Source organism: Monodelphis domestica, chromosome 5, assembly GCF_027887165.1.
Source record: "Monodelphis domestica isolate mMonDom1 chromosome 5, mMonDom1.pri, whole genome shotgun sequence".
Classification (NCBI taxonomy): Eukaryota; Metazoa; Chordata; class Mammalia; order Didelphimorphia; family Didelphidae; genus Monodelphis; species Monodelphis domestica.
In genome coordinates, this window is record NC_077231.1 from 40,307,787 (window position 1) to 40,328,300 (window position 20,514).

The window sequence follows — 20,514 nt, forward strand, 5'->3', positions numbered from 1 at the left end:
TTGATACAGATCTTGCAAACCACTCTAGTATCTTTGCCAAGAAAACTCCCAAAAAGGGTCATGAAGAGCCCAACTGAAAAGAATGAACAACATCAGATATTTTCTTGTGATAGTGGGTGGGCCAAAAGCATCTTTCCATATGAAACTGCAAGAATCAGATAATCTTTGATTTCATGTTTATGTTGGAATTAATATTATTGTTTTGTTGGGGTCTTTTGGCCCTAAACATTGAATTTTTTTTTGTTTGTTATTGGAATAAAATAAAGATAAAACAAAAAAAGTTAAGTAGAGTTTTAAAATACACACATATACATACCTATGTGTATACGCATATGCTTTCTCGTAAGCAGGCAATACTAGTTGAAATGTCTACCACTCCGACATATTTATTGACACACTTGTGTCTAGAGGAATATTTGTTCTATGTCAGACAGAATCCTAAATTAATCATTGATGGCATTTACATTGAACTGTGTGATTAAAAAAGAACCATATACATTATTCATGATTCAGCTGTGCTTTGAAGCTAGAAAACATGCAGGACAGAGATAAGCTGCTTTCTTTTTGCTTGACTCAAGTTAAAGTTTTACTCATTTTACAGAAGAATTTTGTGCTCGAACATATGCACAAAACTGTCTCTGTTTCTGTAATTTCATGAAAACACAGTCTCTACCTAGTAACAATCACTGATATCACCTTTATTAAAAATTAAAGCAAATGTTTCTTTTATCTAAGCTCAAGTGATAGTGAACATAATGTGTTTCTCTCCAAGAGGGAGCCTAACACGAAGACTCTATTTTCCACCCTATTCTAATGGTCTTTTTCTTTTAATTGCTTATTTAGAGATCTGGTAACTAACTTTAGTATAAATTTAGTGGAATGGAAAAAATGGTCATTTCTGTCTCAAAATTTTGTCTAAAAAATAGTGGTAAAAGTATATGGACCAATATTTATCTCCAAGTCTACCAACCCTGCTTTCAGCCTGCCCATTGTCCCTTTATAGCCATCACTGGGGAAGCAGCTGTCCCTGTAGAGTAGGACTTAACATTTTGGCCATTACTGTCATCATCACCTGCCAGTCAACTGCCAGTGATGGGCAAGTGAGCCCAAGAGCCCTAGTAATAGCAATACTCTTCAGATCTTTGGTCCTATTTCCAGCTCAGTACACAGAGCCATCATTTAAGGGAGCAACTCTTGTGGATATCAACCTAGCACTTGCCTCTGAAGGTTCTATTGCTCCCACCAAGCAATTGAAGGACCAACCAACCAAGTAACCAACCAACAAAGATTCATTAAGCATCTATTATATGCCAGGCAATGCCAAAGTAACAGAAAAATTCTTGCCGCTAAACTCCTTGGCCCTGACCTATGCTTCAACATAGGTCTAGTTTTATGTTCATTAGTCTCCTCTTTGCTGCTGGACCCTCAGGGCCATTGGACTTTCCCATGTGACTTGCAGCCTAGCCCTTTAGATACAGTTATCCCTTCCACACTGTGACTTTTCCCATTGAGGTTTCCATGTATTATTCTATGTAGACATAAGAAATTAAATGGGAATTGGGGGGGGGGTTGCAGAAGCCACAAATGACACACAAAGGCCAACAGATGATGCAGAAAAAATTTAGAAACTCAGAAGTGCATATTTACCCCAAATTTTACAATAAATACTGTAAAGACCCAGAAAAGAAAAAAATTAGACTTCTTTTCTGGTACAAAGAGGTTCAAAATTTTTTTTCAGATTTTCCTGATTGAGATAACTCATATTAATGTTTTTTCTTGTTTGTGTATGAGCTTCCTGATGATCATTTTGGTTTTCCATTTGTATTGAACAAAGTGCTTTGTACATACTAAGTGCTTAACAAATACTTTCTCATTGTGCATTCATTTATTCTGCCAATAGTTGTGATAGGATTACACCGATTACTGATGCTGAAGGATAGGGGACAGAAGCCTGACGCTCTTTTGAGTTGGGACAAAGCGCAGGAGGGGGAAGCCAACCCTGGTAATTTGGGCCTGAAACCACAGGAATCTCATCTTTTGCTTGCTTGAACAGCAGTCAGGGACAGTGTTACCCCCTATGGATCTCTGTGCAAGAACAGAGAAGGAGGCAGTACAAGCCTCTGAGACACAGCAGGAGTCGGGGACAGCTCAGTGACTTTCATCTTGTTCCTACTTTTGCTGAGTTAAGATGAGGGTCTGAAGCAGAATTTATTATGCTTTAGGTGAATTATAAAAATAAAACATTGAGGAAACAATCATGATCTCAGACAAACCAATAGTAAAAATAGATCTTGTTAAAAGATAAGTAGAGAAAATATATTATGCTTAAAGGCATCATGAATAATTAAATAGTATCAATATTTAACAACCAGAAACCAAAATGTATGTCATTTGTATATTTAAAGGAAAATTTAGTTGAATTAAAGGGAGAAATAAACAGTAAAATTATTGCAGATGTCAATGTGCCACATTCAGAATAAAACAAATCAACACTAACAATAACAACAACAAAATGAGAAACAAATTAAGTGAATGAAATTTTAGAAAAGTTGTTCATGACACATCTCTGATCATGAATGGGTATTGAAAGAAGTATGTGTATCTGACAGTTATCCATAGCACTTTTATAAAAATTGTCCTTGTGCTAGGGTATGAAATTCCCATAAACAAATGCAGAAAAGCAGAAATGCTAAATACTTTACTGACACCCCAACAAAACAAAAAATCAATGAAGGGCTTTTGAAGAGAAGATTCAAGTTTAAGTGGAAATTAAATTATTTAATATTAAAGACAGGTGTCAGTCAAGGAATAAATAATAGGAACAATGAATAATTCCATCAAAGAAAATGAAGGGAGAAGAATAATGGAAGGATAATGATAGTGATAGCCACCCCCCCAAATAAAAACCAAACAAGCCATAAACTTAGAAGTAAAAGTCATAAATGAATTATTTAAAAATAAACAGAAGAGATGAGAAAGGAGTTTCAGAAGGGACATAGTTAAATAAGGTAGTATAGCCATTACCATATTAAATTTATTATATACTTTAAAAATGAAACCAAACTGTACCTAAGTAAGAATCATGATTTTATTTGTAGGTCTCTAGTTCTATTTAATGTAACTGAAATGTTTGTTAAGATTAGTCAAGTTCAAAATTAAAAAAAGAAAAAATATCAGAAATGATAATGTGTGAAAGGTTATGTAAAAATACAGACTTCAAAAAGAAATTAGATTGCATACACTGGATGAAATCAGACTGTAGGGAAATAAAAATGGAAAAGAACTCATAATAATGTCAAGTTGGTTTTTTTTTAAGTTCCTGATGGTTTTTAGAATCCTCTCTCTTATTGCTGAAATCCTGCAAAGTATGTAAGTAGCTGGTCACAGCTGGGTAGTTTGGTAAAAACTTTGGCAGACTAATAGCTTTTGGAGAAATTTTCCATAAGACGATGCTAAATTGTCTATCATGTTCTTTCCCTTCCAACTTCTCTCTTCCCCACTTTTAGGATCTTCACCGAACAGGTTGCAGCTCTTACTGTGGCCAGGAGGCAGAGCAAGACAGGGTGGTGTTAAAGAGAGTTCTGCTGGCCTATGCCCGATGGAACAAGTCTGTTGGGTATTGCCAAGGCTTTAATATCCTAGCTGCACTTATCTTAGAAGTGATGGAAGGCAATGAAGGAGATGCTCTAAAAGTGAGTCTATCAAACTACCTGTGGGAAAATTCATCCTTGAGATATAGAAACAACCAGTGACAAAATCTGGTTGGATTTTCTGCAACTTTTAATGTGATCCCCTCCTGTTTTCCTTTTATGAATGGGCTGGTGGGGTTGAGTTTGCCTGGAAAAAAGGGGCTTAGAAGTGAATCTTGTAGTCTATATATAGAGAAGAAATCTTGTAACCTTTTTTTTAGTCACTGAAAACCAAATGTTTTATCTGTTTGTTTTATTTGTTCTTAAAGAATGCTGAGAATATTTTGAGCAGGTTTTTTTTTTTTTGTCACAGCAAGTAGTAGTTCTAGCAATTTGGGTGGATTGAAGTTACTAACTCATTAGCAGTACAGTTTGTTCATGAAAAGTGAAATACTAAAGGTGGCAGCTGTCTTATTCATTTACTTGTTCATTCATTCATTCAATCATTGATTTATTTATATGTTTTTATGAGTTTGCAAATAAATAGTCAAATCTTTTAAGATGCTTCTGATTCTGATGTTTGCTTTTTATGATATAAAGGATGGTTGGATTTAGTATTCAAAAAGTATAGTACTGGGGAATAATGGTCTGCTAGACCAAAGCATGGTCTAATGCTATTTATAAAAAGGGGAAGAGTTAGACTAGATGACATCTAAAGTCCTTTCCATCTCTAAAGTTGGGATTGCATGATTTAAAGACCCAAACTCACAGATATAAAGATGAATGGGAAAAATTTTGAGAAACTGAACATATTTTTATTTTACTTTTCTCTCAAAGGAAATAAGTGACACACACTGAAAAATATATCTTATGTCCTTAGGGATTTTTGGACCTTGTGACTAGAGATTAAATATGCAGTTTGGAAATGATTATTGCAGTAACACAGTAATGCAAAAAAAAAGTGGATTCCCATAGGTGTTTGGCATATGATAATTTTCCTTTAAAAATGTTTATTCTCTTCTTAAAGCAGTTGCCAGGAAAAGGTAGATTTATTAGATGAGTGTCAACTTATTTTTAATTTTAGAAGCTGGCGCAAGATTTCAGCTTTGTGTTACTTTTTATTTTTGACATAATTGCTAAGAACAATTTGGGTCAGTTTCCCTTATAAAAATACTAAACTACATTGATATCTTAATTCATATAATAAGAATTTCAGTTTAGTATGAAAGTAAGTCAACGAGATACTGTACTTCTGAAGTCATCATAATATTGAATCTTGAGATGTCTTTCATAAGAAATTCTATTTTATTAGAAGAATCAGATTGGGAAACAGAACAATGTCTTATTTTACATGTATGTATATATATATATGCATTTATTTTTACATAGACAAATATATGTGTATATGTTTGGACCGTATTTAGACTAGACCTGTGATTTCATTGGAATAAGAAATTCTTGATAAGGAGGCTCTGCTAGTGCAATTCAGCAACTCCTCTGTGACCTGAGGAGTGTAGACTACCTAAGTGCTCTTTGACTTAAGTGTCTTGCCCAAGGTACCATAGCTAGTATGTGGTAGAGGCAAATCTTGAACCTAGGTCTTCCTGCCAATGAAATATAAATCTAAAACAATGCAAAACCAGCAATCACATTTAAAGATGCTGTTTAGAAGGCAGAAAGACTAAGTGAGAGGCAGTTTGATGTAATAAATATATTTGACTTGAAATCAGAAAGACCTGGGTTCAAATACCACCTCTAACACTTAGTAGTTGCATGATCCTGGACCAATTATTTAATTTCTCTAAATCTCAGTTTCTGTAAAGTGAGAGGATTGGACTAGATTACCTCCATGATCCATTCAGCTCTAATTAGATGATTCTGAAAATTCTAAAGCCTTTGTAGTATTCAAAGATTATCCTAGTTAAGGTTCTGCATTACCCAATGACTTTTCTGGAGTCCCATCAATTTTAGCTTGTCCCCTTGTCCTGCCATCATCATGCCCTTCCTTCCACCCTAGAGCCTAAATTCCCTGAAGGTGGATCCCTTCTAGGCTGGCTTTTCCCCATATTATACCAAGCTTCAGTTTAGCTATCTAAGACTCATTGCTGCCATGTTTTCTCCTCTGAAATTTACTCTTCCTCAGTTTCTTGCCACCAGGGAGAAGTGTCCCTTTCAAGGTGACAGTAACATTCTATAATAGCTTACTCTATTCTAATGGGAAAATACTAAAGAAGAGATCCTTCCAAAGTCTTATTTTCCTTTCCCCAATGACATATGTTCATGTTAGCATGTTTTCTACATACTATGCTACCCCTCCTTCCCGTTTGTCAGATTAAAAGCAGTCACTCAGTGGTGAGAATTGTTTCTTGGCAAGTTGGTTTTTTTATTTTTGGTTATTTTTTTGTTTTTGTTTTTTGGTTATTTTTTATTTTTGGTTATTTATTATTGGTTATTTTTAGTTATCATTTGTTTTAAGGAAATACACAATTGCTTGAAACTATATAGTATAGTAGATATGTGCCCAACTTCAAGTGAGAGTTGGTTCAAATCAGCTTCAGACACGTATAAGATATGTGATTCTGGGCATAACAGTTTCTTTAACCCTCAGTTTCCTTCTCTATACAATTTTGATACCAATGCTTCTTTCAAAGGTCACGAGGATCAAAACAATAAATGGAAAACACTTTGTAAATCCTTTTTTTGTTGTTGTAAAACTATATATTTATATTTGATAAATCATAACATAGACAAACATCTCATTTCCCCAAATGTAGGACCAGCCTTTGTGATGGTTTTTTTCCCTGTAACCCTAAGAACGAGTCTTTTAAGGAGCTGAACTGCTTCCTCATGAATATTTATAAGCAGAGGAGATGATAGTGACAGAAAAGGCACAATTATATAGTGCTGAGAGCTTCTAGAGGGATTTAATTGAAATTGCTTATGTCTTAGAAGATGTGATAGATAAAGCATTCCAAAAGAAGTTAAGACCAAAATCACTTATGTGAGGAGTCTGGATCTTGTCTTGATGGAAGTCCAGATTTAAAAAAAGGAAATTTGGAAAGGCTATTTGCTTTGATTAAGCCATATAAACCCTTAAAAACCCTTATCTTCTGTCTTAGAATCAAGATTAAATATTGTTTCTAAGGCAGAAGAGCAGTAAGGGCTAGGCAATTGGGGTTAAGTGACTTGCCCATGGCCATCCATCTAGGAAGTGTCTGAGGTCAGAATTGAATCCAGGACCTTTCTGTCTCCAGGTATGCCTCTCTATCCACAGAGCCAGGTAGCTACCCCTGAACCGGTCATTAACAAAGATGAAGGCTTGTTTTAAATTGCAGTGGAGGGGAGATACCTATGCCCAGTGGCACTGAAACCCAGTTTCTTATAATTTGGGTCGGTGAATATACTACCTGTTTTGCTGGGTGGTATAATAAAAACTGAGCTTTCTGTAAGGACTTTGGAGATAGGAACTTGTGGTCCTTTTCTGTAGAGCAGAGGGTTTATAAATTGCAGCTAATTTTCGTGGGCATTCAGATTCAGTGGCCCATATAAAGAGCTGAGAGAGCAACAGACTTGTTTGATTTTAATTATTGGGATAATTGTGTTTGTCTCTTGTTATTGTATATATAGATCATCCATTGAAATGTGGAACATTTGGAGAGGGATGTGGGATTTTGGCTCTCAGTACCTTTGCCAATTGGAATAGTTTTATTTCCTCTGAGCAGGAATAGAAGATGTTAGATAATTAGGTTCTTCTTTATTTGTTCTTCAGATCATGATTTACCTCATTGATAAGGTACTTCCAGAAAGCTACTTTGTTAATAATCTCCGGGCATTGTCTGTGGACATGGCAGTCTTCAGAGATCTCTTGAGAATGAAACTTCCTGAATTATCTCAGCATCTGGATACTCTTCAGAGAGCTTCAAACAGGGAAGGAGGAGGTAAGGACCAAGACCATGATGTTGTGTTGAATGTCTTGTGTCTCTGATTAAATTGGGCAGGTTCATGAAAACAATTGTTCTTAAATGGACCTTTTTGAGAGAGGAGAAACGAGTTTCACTCCCAACTCAAATTATTTTGTATTTCTTATTCTATCTCTGTTGTATTCTCCAGTAGGGTATAAACTCCTTGAGGTTAGGTACAATAAAAAAAATCCTTACCTTCTGTCTTTGTGTTGGTTCTAAGGCAGAAAAGCATTAAGGGCTAGGCAATGGGGATTAAGTGATTTGCCCAGGGTCACACAGCTAGGAAGTATCTGAGGTCAGATTTGAACCAAGGATCTCCAATCTCTGGGTATGGCTTTCAACCCACTGAATCACCTAGCAGCTCCCGATAGTCACTATTTTTATTTTTGCCTGTGTGTATATTAATGCATGGTACGTAGCACAAGAATGATGTTGAATAAATTTAATTATCACACTCACAAGTGAAGATGGGATGGTGTGGATTACTCAACATAACTTCTTCAGTGATAGGAAAAATCCCTAACCAAACCAAATCTGAGAACTAATGATGTCATTGACTTCATCCTTTTAGTGATACATCCATTAGATTCATCTTTCATTAATTGCATGACTTGGCCAGATGGACAGCAGACTTGGAGCAGCTCTTATTTATTTCCAATTCATTTTGAATTCTTGTTTTGCATGTGCTTTTAAAGGCTACAGAGATGACAAAGAATCTAGTTTTTGACTAAGTTACAGTAAAAATACCTTGGTATTGAAATGCCTCTTCCTTTTCCTCTAGGTATTCACTCATGCTATGTTTATTTTAACTTAAGTATAGCCTGTGGGACCAACCTTGGCTAATTCTTCCTTTAATCAGACACTAGACAGATAGTGAAGAAAGCCCATCAAGCAAAGACAGACTATTTTAATTAGAAAACCACTACTATGTAGCCTTCCCCAATAATCCATGGTACGAGCACCATCAGTAGAATGAACTACCTTCTAGGAGAGTTGTCAGCTAGCTTGTACATTCCCTCCTCCACTTACAAGTCAATCAACACACAGACCCTCCTCTAGGCTTTAGGATGCCAGAAAGAAAAGGATGGGAATTTTTTAAAACAGTTGTTATTGCTCTTTTAAAAATATTACTGAGCATGAGATGTCTAATTTTCATTTTAAAATCTGGAGGACAATTTAAGAATTAAAAATAATTCTAAGATACATACTCCATTTTATATTGGATATGTTCCACTATCTTATGTTAAGATTCTAAGGTATATTTATTCCAAGGCATATTTACATATATTCATTAAAATTTTGGTGGCTCATCTAGAGAAAGAATTGTTGGAGTAGAAATGCAGAAGAAAACATGATTTATTACTTATTTATATGAGGGTATGATTTTGGGTTTTGGTTTAAAAATTACTCTATTACAAAAATGAATAATAGGGAAATAGGCTTTGAGTGATAATACATGTATGACCCAGTGGAATTGCTTGTCTACTCCAGGAAGGGAAAACGAAGAGGGGAGGGAGACAACATGAATCGTGTAACCATGGAAAAAAATAAACAATTAAAATAAAAAATAAAAGAAAATCTTGGTGGCTATTTAATATCATCTAAGCTTTCTCTTTGAGATCAGTTGACTCAATTTTCCATTTTGGTTTGACTGGTATAAGAAACTTGGTTTTATAGGCTACAATTGAGGAAGACTTCATGCATTAGATAGGAGTTTGAATACAACTCTTCCAACATTAAGATTCTGTGATTTGATTGGATTTTAGAAATCTGTAAGAATCAAGAAAACTCGACAACTTTGGAAAGTACATGGATTTGGATGTCCTTTAAGCCATCAAATCAGAAGAGATTTAATGTATTTTTTTTTCTTCCAGGTGGATACGAACCCCCACTTACAAATGTCTTCACCATGCAGTGGTTCCTGACTCTCTTTGCCACATGCCTTCCTAATCACACAGTTTTAAAGATTTGGGATTCTGTCTTCTTTGAAGGTTCTGAAATCATACTGAGAGTATCCCTGGCAATCTGGGCAAAATTAGGAGAGTAAGTGATTTTTGTTTTGTTTTGTTTGTTTTGTATGGACATGTGAAACATTGAAGTAGGACCGAACTTTCTTTTCAGTCCTGACTGAACTTTATTCAGCAGCCTTAGCCTTCGGACGCTTCAGATACAGTCAATTCTTGATTAACAGTTTTTGAGTTAGCAAACATAGTTTTATTTTGCCGTAGTGGGAGAATATTTAAGGAGGTTAAGAAATGAGGACACTTTGAGTTGGTTCAACTGAGTCAAACTCTATATGCCCGAGTGGCCATCTACCACCTAATCATTAGAGTAGGTCTAAAGCTCCTCAGGTCTGTTTTATACTAAGGAAATGGTGAAGTGATGCCAATTTTTAATTTTTCAGTTGCCAGGATTCTCTTCTCTTCCAACTAGCTTTTGATGGAGTCTGATTCTGTAGACTCTACATTAAATAATGGTCTGGGGAAAGTAGAAGAGGGAGAACTTTTGAATAAAGTGACAATTTAGATTATATGTAAACATATTGCTCCTCTGGCAAAGTTTAGGTAAGACACAGTCCCAGCTCTCTTCTCTAAAATGAAGGGTTTGGATTAGGGAATCTCTAAGATTCCTTCTTACTCTGCTATTTTATTCTATCCCTGTTGTCCATTCCCATATAATCAAGGATTGACAGAATATTGAAATTCAATACCACTATTTATCTGTACTGAGGAGGTAATAGATTACTGTAGAGATTAGCAATTTCTTATGGTGCTGTAATATTTCATTACATCCATGTACGAAAATTTAGTCATCTACTTGGTTTCCAATTCTTTCCTTTCACAGCAAGGATTACTATGAATATTTTGGTGCATATGAGTCTTTTCTGTCTATGAACTCCTTGGAATGGGATCCCAACAGTGGAATCTCTGGGTCAAAGCATATAAACAGTTTAGACATTTAAACATTTTAATAACAACCAGCCTTTATGTATCATTTAAAGGTTTTCAAAATACTTCACAAACACTATTTCATTTGATCTTCACAATAATCCTTTGAAATATGTGCTATCTATTATTATCTCTCTTTTACAGATGAGTAAAACCACTTTCTAGGGAAAGTTAATTTGTAGCTTGCTAACAAGTGGAATTTGAACTCATATCTTCCTGATTCCAAGTCCAACATTTTCTCCATTTGATTACCTAGTTGCCTAAAACATATTTCCAAATTATTTCCCCAGAGTAGTTGGATTAATTCACAGCTCCATCTATAATGCATTAACGAGTCTGTTTTTCTGCAGCCCCTGTAGTATTGACTAGTTTCTATCTTTATCATCCTTGTTATTTTGCTGGATGTGAGTTGAAATCCCAGTTCTTTTGATTTGCCTTTCTCCGAGAAGCAGCCCTTGATATGTTTTTGTTATCCTCATATCCTTCAAGGTTCTTAGTTTTAAGTATCTATCTATCTATCATCTATCTACTTATCTATCTATCCATCCATCTATGTATGTATGTATGTATCTATCTACTTGTCTGTTTATCTATCTATGCATCTATATCTATCTATCTATCTATCTATCTATCTATCTATCTATCTATCTATCTATCTATCCATCCATCCATCCATCCATCCATCCATCCATCCATCCATCCATCCATCCATCTATCTATCTATCTATCTATCTATCTATCTATCTATCTATCTATCTATCTATATTTGCTTATATGTATTAGTTCTTTATGTACCTTGGTTTTCAGATATTTATCAGAGATATTTGTTATGAAGATTTTTCTCCCCAATACATAGCTTCTCTTCTTATTTTAATTTACATTCATTTTGTTTTTGAAAAAGCTTTTCAACTTTATGTAACCAAAATGATTTATTTTATCCTTTATGATCATTCCTATTCCTTTTTTGGTTAAGAACTTGCTCTGTAAGGGGCATCTGGGTGGCTCAATAGTGCCAGGTCTGGAAACAGGAGGTCCTGGGTTCAAATGTGTCCTCAGACACTTCCTAGTTGTTGACCCTGGGCAAGTCATTTAATCCCAGTTGTCTAGCCCTTACTGCTCTTCTGCCTTGGAACCAATACTCAGAATTGATTATAAGTCAGAAGGTAAGGGTTTTTTTAAAGAACTTTCTCTGTAGGCATCCCTATGAAAGAGACCTGATCTGATTAGCATCTAAAAAATACTAATTAGCATATAAAAAGTACTAATTCTTTTAATAATCATGGAGAATGGTACTAGACTTTCTAATGTAGTACATAATACCTACTTTATTGGATTCTGGGTAAGATTCTAGAAAATTTGTTTGCACTCTGCCACTTGCAGATTTATATTCAATTGCACTTAATGTTGGATATTAGGTTGATGTGTTGGTTGGTTGGTTTTGCTACATTGGCTGAGATAAGCCTTTTGCCTTACTAGACTTGGCACACTTTTTGTAGGGAAAATACAAGGAAAATGTCAGCCACTATTTACCTGTTCAGGATTTTATGGTGTAAACAACATTGTGCCAGAAATCAGTAGACCTGTCACCTAATCCTCCCCCCTTCCCTCTCTCCATAGCTGTTGACCTTGCAGAAGTTATTTGCCTCTGTCTTTCATCTATTGTGCCTGAAGCCAAGGCAGGAGGTGGGCCAGATACCTGCTTATGGTTTCTCCTTTATAATTGAACTGTTTTAAACTTAAAAAACAAAAACAAAAACAAAACAAAAAACCAACCCAGATATTCTTATTGTCTTTGTTTCAAAGTCTAACATTTTTTTAGCTGAAGGTATTGGCTTACTTATATGGGATTTAGCTGTGGTATTGATTTACTTTTTAATTTTCTTCGGATATGTACATTTTCTCCAATTATGACTCTCCAGCTAAATGATCCCCAAAGAGGTTGAGTAAATACAAGTCAAAGCCCCAAAGGTATTTTAATTTGGAATAAGATAGCCCTGTTCTTAGTCTCTTAGTCCACTATGTTTTTCCATACTTATTTGGATCACAGGAGAGATAATGCATTGTCATGGATAGAAGCCCAGCCTTGGAGTCAAAAAGACTTGATTTCAAGTCTGGTCTTTGATACATCCTAGCTATGTGACTACAGAAAGGCTGCTAATCTAGCTTGCTAGAGGGAGTTAGTCACTGAGAGTTCCCTACAGCAGTGAAATCTCAAGTCTGAATCCCGCATCTCTTTCTTCTGACATTGCATTCTGGCCATCTACATCTTACCTTTCTTTCTCATTATCTTCTCTTCCTAGCATGCAATTCTTTGGTGATAGCTCATAGTTCTGTTCTATGGTGTCCCTCACTGGTTGTATTCTGCAGCTTGCTTACACTTTCCATTGCCTTTTATATGGTGTTCACTTTTGATGCTTGAAAGATAGTCGTATCCTATGTTAGAATGTTGATGTTGAAAAGATGAGCCCTCATTTTCATGGGGGGGGTCATTAAAGAAGCTTCATAATTTCCCTAATATATTCCAGCCCATTCTCTTTTTCTTGTTTCACTCTGGACCCACCTAGTTGTCCCAAATATCCATGGCACAAGTCTCTTTCTCTTCTAGAGATACTCTCCTTAGTTTGGTTTATCCACCTCAACTTGCAAATCCTGGGTTCCCAAAGGTTCCTTAAAGATCAGGGTTCTAAGAATAATCATAATGTGAGGAATCTAGCTGTAGCTCCTGATTCTGAAGTTCTTCCCATTTAAACAAATCAGCCAGGATGACACCTTAAGTTAGGAGATTATGCCTGAACAAGAAGGCAAACTCAAGAGTAATCACAAAAATAATAGCCCACCCATAAACTTGGGTTACACTCTCCCACAGATGCACGGGAGTAGGTACAAGGAGTGGGTTAGATAGAAACCTAGCACAGAGGCACATGAATAGGGAAATCCATGTATTTAGCACAACTAATCACTCTGGACTTCAGACCTTCATCTTCCTTCATCTCCTTATGGAGCAGTCTATATGAACACATCACTTTCTGGGTGGAACTGCTTCTTTTCTGCAACTTTCTGCTATTGTAGAGCCCGCAAGCCCTCTTAGACACTAAGCCTGGGGATTTTAAAGCTTTTCAGTTCTCTTCTTAGGACTGGGCTCTAAAGTCAATAAGTGAATCAATAAACACTTATCAAGCACCTATTCTGTACCAGGCACTGTATGAAGCCATGGAGGTACAAAGAGATGCAAAAGCAAACACAGCTTTAAGGCAATATTAGCTCTCTCAATAAAACCCTTCTTATAAATCTGTAATCTTCTAATCTATCCAAGTCCACTCACTGGGCTCTGAAGGGACTCCCCCTACCAAGCCATAGCTGGCAGTAGGGCAGCCCATCTCACCATTCCTTTCTCCAGCCAGCATTGCTTTGACAACAGAATATTCCTTTTTTTCTCCAATCCACTCCCCCCAAACCCTTACTTTCCATCTTGGATTCAATACTGTGTACTGGTTCCAAGGCAGGAGAGTGGTAAGGGCTAGCCAATGGGGCTGGATGACTTCACAGCTAGGTCCCATTCCCTCTTTTATAAAAATCCTTAACTTCCATCTTAGAATTGGTACTGTGTATTAGTTCCAAGGCAGGAGAGTGGTAAGGGCTAGCCAATGGGGGTTAAGTGACTTGTTCAAGGTCACATAGCTAGGAGGTTTCTGTGGCCAGTATTTGAACCCAGGACCTCCTATCTCTAGACCTCCTGGCCCCCAATCCACTGAACTACCCAGCTGCCCCTAATCAACTTTTTTGAGTAGTGAAATTTTACTATAGACCAGTTCTTGCCAAACGTTATAAAGTCTTTTTCTTCCCCTTTATTCTGCTGGGCTAGGCTAGGGGTAGCGATTCTTCTCTTTCTTTTTTTCAGTCTGTTTCTGCCTTCTTCCTCTTTTCTTGACTTCTCTCTCTGACTCTTGCCACAATGCAAGACTTATCTGTGTGCAGTGTTTTCCCTTGACCTGTGGGTGGAAAGCCAGAATTCACATTTCTGCCATACTTGCCACAGACAGTGAGCAGTCGGTCCATGGATACTAAAACATCCTAGTTATACCGAGGATTTCTATCGCCCTCAAAGTCCACACAGCAGTCATGTGTAAATAAACTGCTAGGATACAAGACACTGAAATCATTTTTGCTTTTTTACTCTGGGGGACTACTTTCAATTTCTCCCAATTCATTCAACTGAAAGGTTGATTTCTCCGTTCCTCTCTGAACTCTCTTTTGTGTTTCTGCCATTTTCCATACACAAAAGGGGAAATACTTCTTTGCTCTTGTTTACTCCTGTCCAACTCTTTGTGACCCCATTTGGGGTTTTCTTGGCAGAGCTACTGGAGTGGTTGACCATTTCCTTTTCCTGCTCATTGGAGAAAACAGGAAATGGAAGCTAACAAAGTGAAGTGACTTGCCCAGGGTTACATAGCTGGTAAATGTCTGAGGCTGGATTTGAACCCATGAAGATGAGTCTCTCTGACACTAGATCTATGCCCCTATCCACTCTATCCACTCTATCCACTGTGCCACTAACTAAAATCACCTAATAATAGGTATTCCTGCCTTAAGTCTCTCTCCATTCCATGTAATCCTCTATGCAGCTATCAAAATGATCTTTAAACAAATTTTAAAAAAATCTTTACTTTCCATTTTAGAATCAATACTGTGTATTGGTTCCAAGGCAGAGGAGTGGTAAAGGCTAGGCAAAGGGGGTTAAGTGACTTGCCCAGGGTCACACAGTTAGGAAGTGCCTAGGGTCACATTTAAACCCTGAACCTCCCATCTCTGGTTCTCTAGCCACTGAACTACCTAGCTGCCCCAAAATTGATCTTCCTAAAGTATAATCCTATTCAACAAATTCCCGTGGCTTTCTATCACCTCTAGAATAAAATATAAAATTTTGCTTGGCTTTTTAGGTTTTAAAATATTGTCGTGGGAGAACTGCATCCCAGAGTGTGTCCCAGGGGTCCCTCCCCCTACTTCCTGGTGTGGGATTGGTCTTGAATGGACCAATCCCATGCTGGGGAGGGACCATGCCTCCCTACTTTTGGGTGTGGGATTGGTCTATAAAACGCTTTAAATCTTTTGCATTTGATTTATGAGGATTAGAACACTGAGAAGGGGTCCACTGGCTTCACCAGATTGCCAAAGGGATTCATAGCACACAAAATATTAACCACTTACCGGATCTGCTGGGTCTTTGCTGTGTGGATGGATGGTCAAGCCAAACTCCTTTGATGAAATAGCTTCTCAAGGTTGAGGGCCAGGCCTGGAGATGGGAGGTCCTGGGTTCAAATCTGATCTCAGACACTTCCTAGTTGGGCAAATTATTTAACTCAAATTTTCTTGTCTTTACTGCTCTTCTACCTTGGAATCAGTATTTAGTTTTGATTTTAAGACAGAGGGTATGGGTCTAAAAAAATAAGTTTTCCAGGAGGCACAGTAATGTTCTGGGACTTGATGTAATCAATAGCATAATGCCATATGCTAAGAGAAGCACCATCCGCAATTGGTCTTTGTGATTTTTTTGTCTTTTTTTTTTACAATTGTGAATATATATATCCCTATTAAGACCTTCATTAACGATATCCTCTATTTCTGAAAACATAAGTCTCATCAAGACTTTTTATAGATGGGAGAGGAGGGACATAGATTCGTAACATTCTCTTGGTCACTTTTTTGTTACCAACAAGATCTGAGTTTTTTCCAGACTTTTGGTATCTGCTTATTCTTAATATACCTTGTATATTGACCTCCCAATGGTGCCACAATTATGTTGCCTATAGCACGGCTTTCCTCTCCATATACTTGATATAAATATGCCTTCTTTTCTCTGATTTTGGTCCCTTTAGCACCATTTCTACTTCATCTAATACCATGACGTCAGGGTCCAGCTGTGGTAATTGTAGTGTTCTTGATGTTCTCCATAATATCTTGTTATTATGGTTTTCCAAATACTTTATTTTTATTCAGTTTGCATTCCTCCTTCCATTGTCATCCTTAAATACTCTTGATTCTTTTTTTCTGGATACCTTCCAAGTTTTCTTTATGGTATGCCTTTCTACACCATTGCTTCTCATTTCTTTATGAGACAATACTGCTTGGAATTGTTCGTCATCCTTCTTGTCACATTGCACAAATGAGTTTTCTAACCTGGTATTCTTTGGCAGACATCTCTCTCTGTCTGGCACATAATTCAGATGTTTGCTGACCAAGTTGCTTTTGAGGCTCTTTTAGTTTTCTTCTTGTAGCAATTCAGTTCAATTGGTTAAATTTTTGGATAAAATAATTAGTGTCAGTATTATTTGTCTAGTTCCTATTTTTGATTCATTCCCAATTGTACAAATAACTACAAAATGGTATGTAATAAGTGCATTATAAAGTGTAAATCAAAGAATTTTGTGAAGTCTTTGAGGGGAAAAGCTCATTACTACTTAGTGGAGGAAGGAGACTCAAGGAAGATTTCATGGAAAATGTAGCCTTTGATTTGGACTTTCAAAGACAAATAGAAATTCTGTACATGATGAGGTAGAAAGAGAAAAATGCAGGCATAGGAAATAACATGAGCAAAGGCAAGAAGCCAGAAAAGTACTTATTTGGGAGGCACAGAATAGTCTGGTTTAGTTGGTGGGTAGGATTTATGGGAAGGAATAGATAATAGAAAGGAGAATAGTAGAAGATAAAATTGGAAAAGTAGGAGCGTACCTTTTGCAGGGGACTGGATACCAGGTAGAGGAATTTGAAGCAACTGAGGAATTTCTGATCTGATGAATGGTATGATTTTATCTGGGCACAAAGATTTGTGTTTGGAAGCAGTATGCAGGCTAGATTAGAGAAAGAAGGGAATGGAGGTAGGAAGACCTGTTACAAGGCTAGAATAATAACAAAGGATGGTAGCAGTGGGAATAGAGATGAAGGGATGGATTTGAGAGACATTATAAGGGTAGAATTGGTAGTTTGGAGGTAATTGAAGTAAAAGAGGAGAAAGAGGTATCATCAAAGTTTCAATGAGTCAAAAAAAGTCAAAAGGAGAAGAGTGATCATTTTGGACTTGATGAATTTGAGGTACTGTTTGATGAGGAGGTAAAAGTGCCCTATAGACAGTTGAACATATGAGTCTGAGTCTGGGGCTCAGAAGAGAAATCAAGGTTGTATATATAGATTTAAGTCTTTGGCACAGAGGTTGAAGCTCTGTGAGGAAATGAGATTTTCAAGGAAGAAAATGTAGGGAAAAGTGAAAAAAATCTAGGACAGAACCAAGGAAAATACAGAAATAAGATAAGAAACCATCAAAGGAGACAGAAGAAGGGGTTAGAGAGCAAGAAAATATGAGGCTAAAGGGAAAGAGAATTTCATGCAGGAGGGGATAGGTGACAGTATGAAAGGTTGCAGAGAGAGTAGATAAGGAGGGGAAGCCCGGGGAGTGATATTTGACATTTAGAGACATTATTGGTGACCTTTGAGAGAACAGTTTCAGTAGAAAGAGAAGATTAAATAATAAAAGTTAAGGAGATTGTAAGTGACAAGGAAGTAGAGACATTGCTTATGGACAACTTTTTTTTTTCTCCTAAGACATTTTCCAGTGAAGGGGAAGAAAGTTGGAACAGTAGTTAGATGGCTCGGAAAAGCCAAGCCTTTTTCAGTATTGGAAACCTGAAGTGTTTTTCAGTAGATGGAAAGGAAGAAGGATAGAGGAGAAGTCTGAAAATATTTAAGAAGGTGGGGCATGATTTTTGGAGCAAGTTCTTAGAGGAGGAAAGAGAAAATGGCATCAAAGATGTAAGGGATGGAATTAAAGACTTTAGCTTATCCTTATTAAATAGTTAGGGTCATCTCTTCCTCTATACCTAGAGAAAAGAAGGCAAATAAGTAATGAGGCTTAAAAATGTGGGGGAGTAGAGAAGGATAGTTGAGGGAGCACAAATGGATGATCCCAATATTCTTTAGTGGAGTATCAGGCAAAATCATCAATTTTAAATTTAGGTAATAAAACCATATTTGATGACTTGAGGAGAATGGGAAAAGTTTGCAACAGTTGCCGTGAGGAATGATATAAGGGTCCGATAAGAAAAGGACACAAAGAATGTAAAGTAGTAGTGAGAACCTGCCATCATGTCCCAGATAAAACTGGGTGAGTAGCTTTCTTGAGTGACATTTGGCAACTAGGGGCAGAATTAGAGAACTCAGATAAGGAAAGCCTCGAAAGCATGGGGTCAGCAAAAGTGGAAAGTGAAGGATTCTAGGATGATAGCTAGTGAATTAGTAAAGTGGATTTAGAATCAATGGATGTAAGTGAAGTCAGAACAGGAGAGATGGATTGGGTTAATAGAGTGGGGGCTGGTAATCTCGATGGATAGACTAAACTGATTTAGTATGAGTGAAAGAGGTACAGGACACGAGGTTATGATCAGACAGTGGCATTTGAAGATTGGAATTTTTCACTGGGGATTGTTTCATGATGAGGTCCAAGGTTTATGGTTAAAGTGAAGTGGAGAAAGAAGTCCTTGTAATCAAAGAATTGCAGTGGGATACTGGGGGCAGTCATCAACGTGAATGGCCAAGTCCACTAGGGAACTCTCTGGGGTTGAGGTAGTGAATCAGTTCATAAAGTCATTGAGAAAGTAGGAAGGGTGACCTCCATAGAGTTCTAGAGATGACAGCAACAAGGATGGAGAAATAGAGTTCAAGGATTTTAAGAAGAAATGAGGTTACTGAGGAACAGTGGTATATAAAAGGTCTGGAAGCAGCATCAGGAAGCAGAGAATATGCTAACCCCACTTCCTGGCCCAGCAACAAAGTCAAGCATTCATGGGCACTTGTTAAGTGCCTACTATGTGCCAGGCATTCTGTTAGGTACTGATTGGGGTGAGAAAAGGAGTGATCTTCAAAGGAGATGGCTGTGAGGAATTAAAGTAGCAAACCAGTCTAGAATGTGTTTAGTCATTTTCATTTGCTTATAAATTCAGATGTTAATGATGGAAGACAAAGAAAGAGGTAATGCCAATTTTATACCCATAAAAATAAGATCTCATACAAGTACTTCATTTAGACTCAGCTCTTTGTTAAAATAAATGCTATTAATATGGGCAAATCTATAAAGAATATAATGCAAACTACATATCTATATATTATTGGTGTAGTTATGAGTATTTCTATGAATTCAGCAGATGGATAAACTGTGTAGCTAGAGAATAATCTTTTTTTCTTTGAACCTTTATTTTCTTAGAATGGATACTAAATGTCAGTAGTAAGGGCTAGGCAGTTGGAGTTAAGTGACTTGCCCAGGATCACCCAGCTAGAAAGTGTTTGAGACCAGTTTTGAACCCAGGACCTCCCATCTTCAGGCTCAGTGTTCTTATCAACCATGCCACCTAGATGCCCCAGCAATATGGTTTCCTTTTAAACCCTTATCTTCCATCTTAGAATCAATACTGTGTATTGGTTCTAAGGCAGAAGAGTGGTAAGGGTGAGGCAATGAGGGTCAAGTGACTTGCTCAGGGTCTATAAAAGGTGAAATTATGGCTGAGACTGAATGTATGATTATTTTTGGTCACCAAGGATTTTATTTATAAAATCCTAATAAAAACCCAAGTCAGCTAGAAATTTTATGTTGATTTTAATTGATAGTGGAAGAGATTAAGGAGGAAGAAGGAAAGGAGTAGGTTTTCTCCCCCCCCTTCTCCCTCCCCCCAGTTCGAGGGGGGAGATTAGGAGATAAGGTTTTGGAGTATGAAGGAGGAAGGAGTCAGGCTTGAACTCCAAAAAGGGAAAAGGCTAAGCTAAGATGCCAGAACCTGAAATCAGCTCCAGTGAAAAACTCACCACCAACCCAGACAATAGCTGCCACCCTGCCAAGATGTCGGAATGCTTAGCACGCTGCCAGCCAGAGTCGTCTCTCCGGGGAAAAAGGAAGAGACAGGAAGTGCCGTGCCTTATATAGATGTTTTTACATCA

General features: G+C 37.1%; 1 protein-coding gene across 4 annotated transcripts in view; it reads left to right on the plus strand.

Moving 5' to 3' along the window:
• Positions 1 to 20,514, plus strand: part of TBC1D30 (TBC1 domain family member 30) — a 144,894-nt gene that overhangs the window by 99,518 nt on the left and 24,862 nt on the right. For all 4 annotated transcript variants that reach the window (XM_056800714.1, XM_056800713.1, XM_001381477.4 and 1 more), the window contains 3 exons: positions 3,507 to 3,692; positions 7,399 to 7,567; positions 9,466 to 9,634. In XM_056800714.1, the coding sequence (XP_056656692.1) occupies positions 3,507 to 3,692; positions 7,399 to 7,567; positions 9,466 to 9,634 (524 nt within the window). The remainder of the gene's footprint in view (positions 1 to 3,506; positions 3,693 to 7,398; positions 7,568 to 9,465; positions 9,635 to 20,514) is intronic.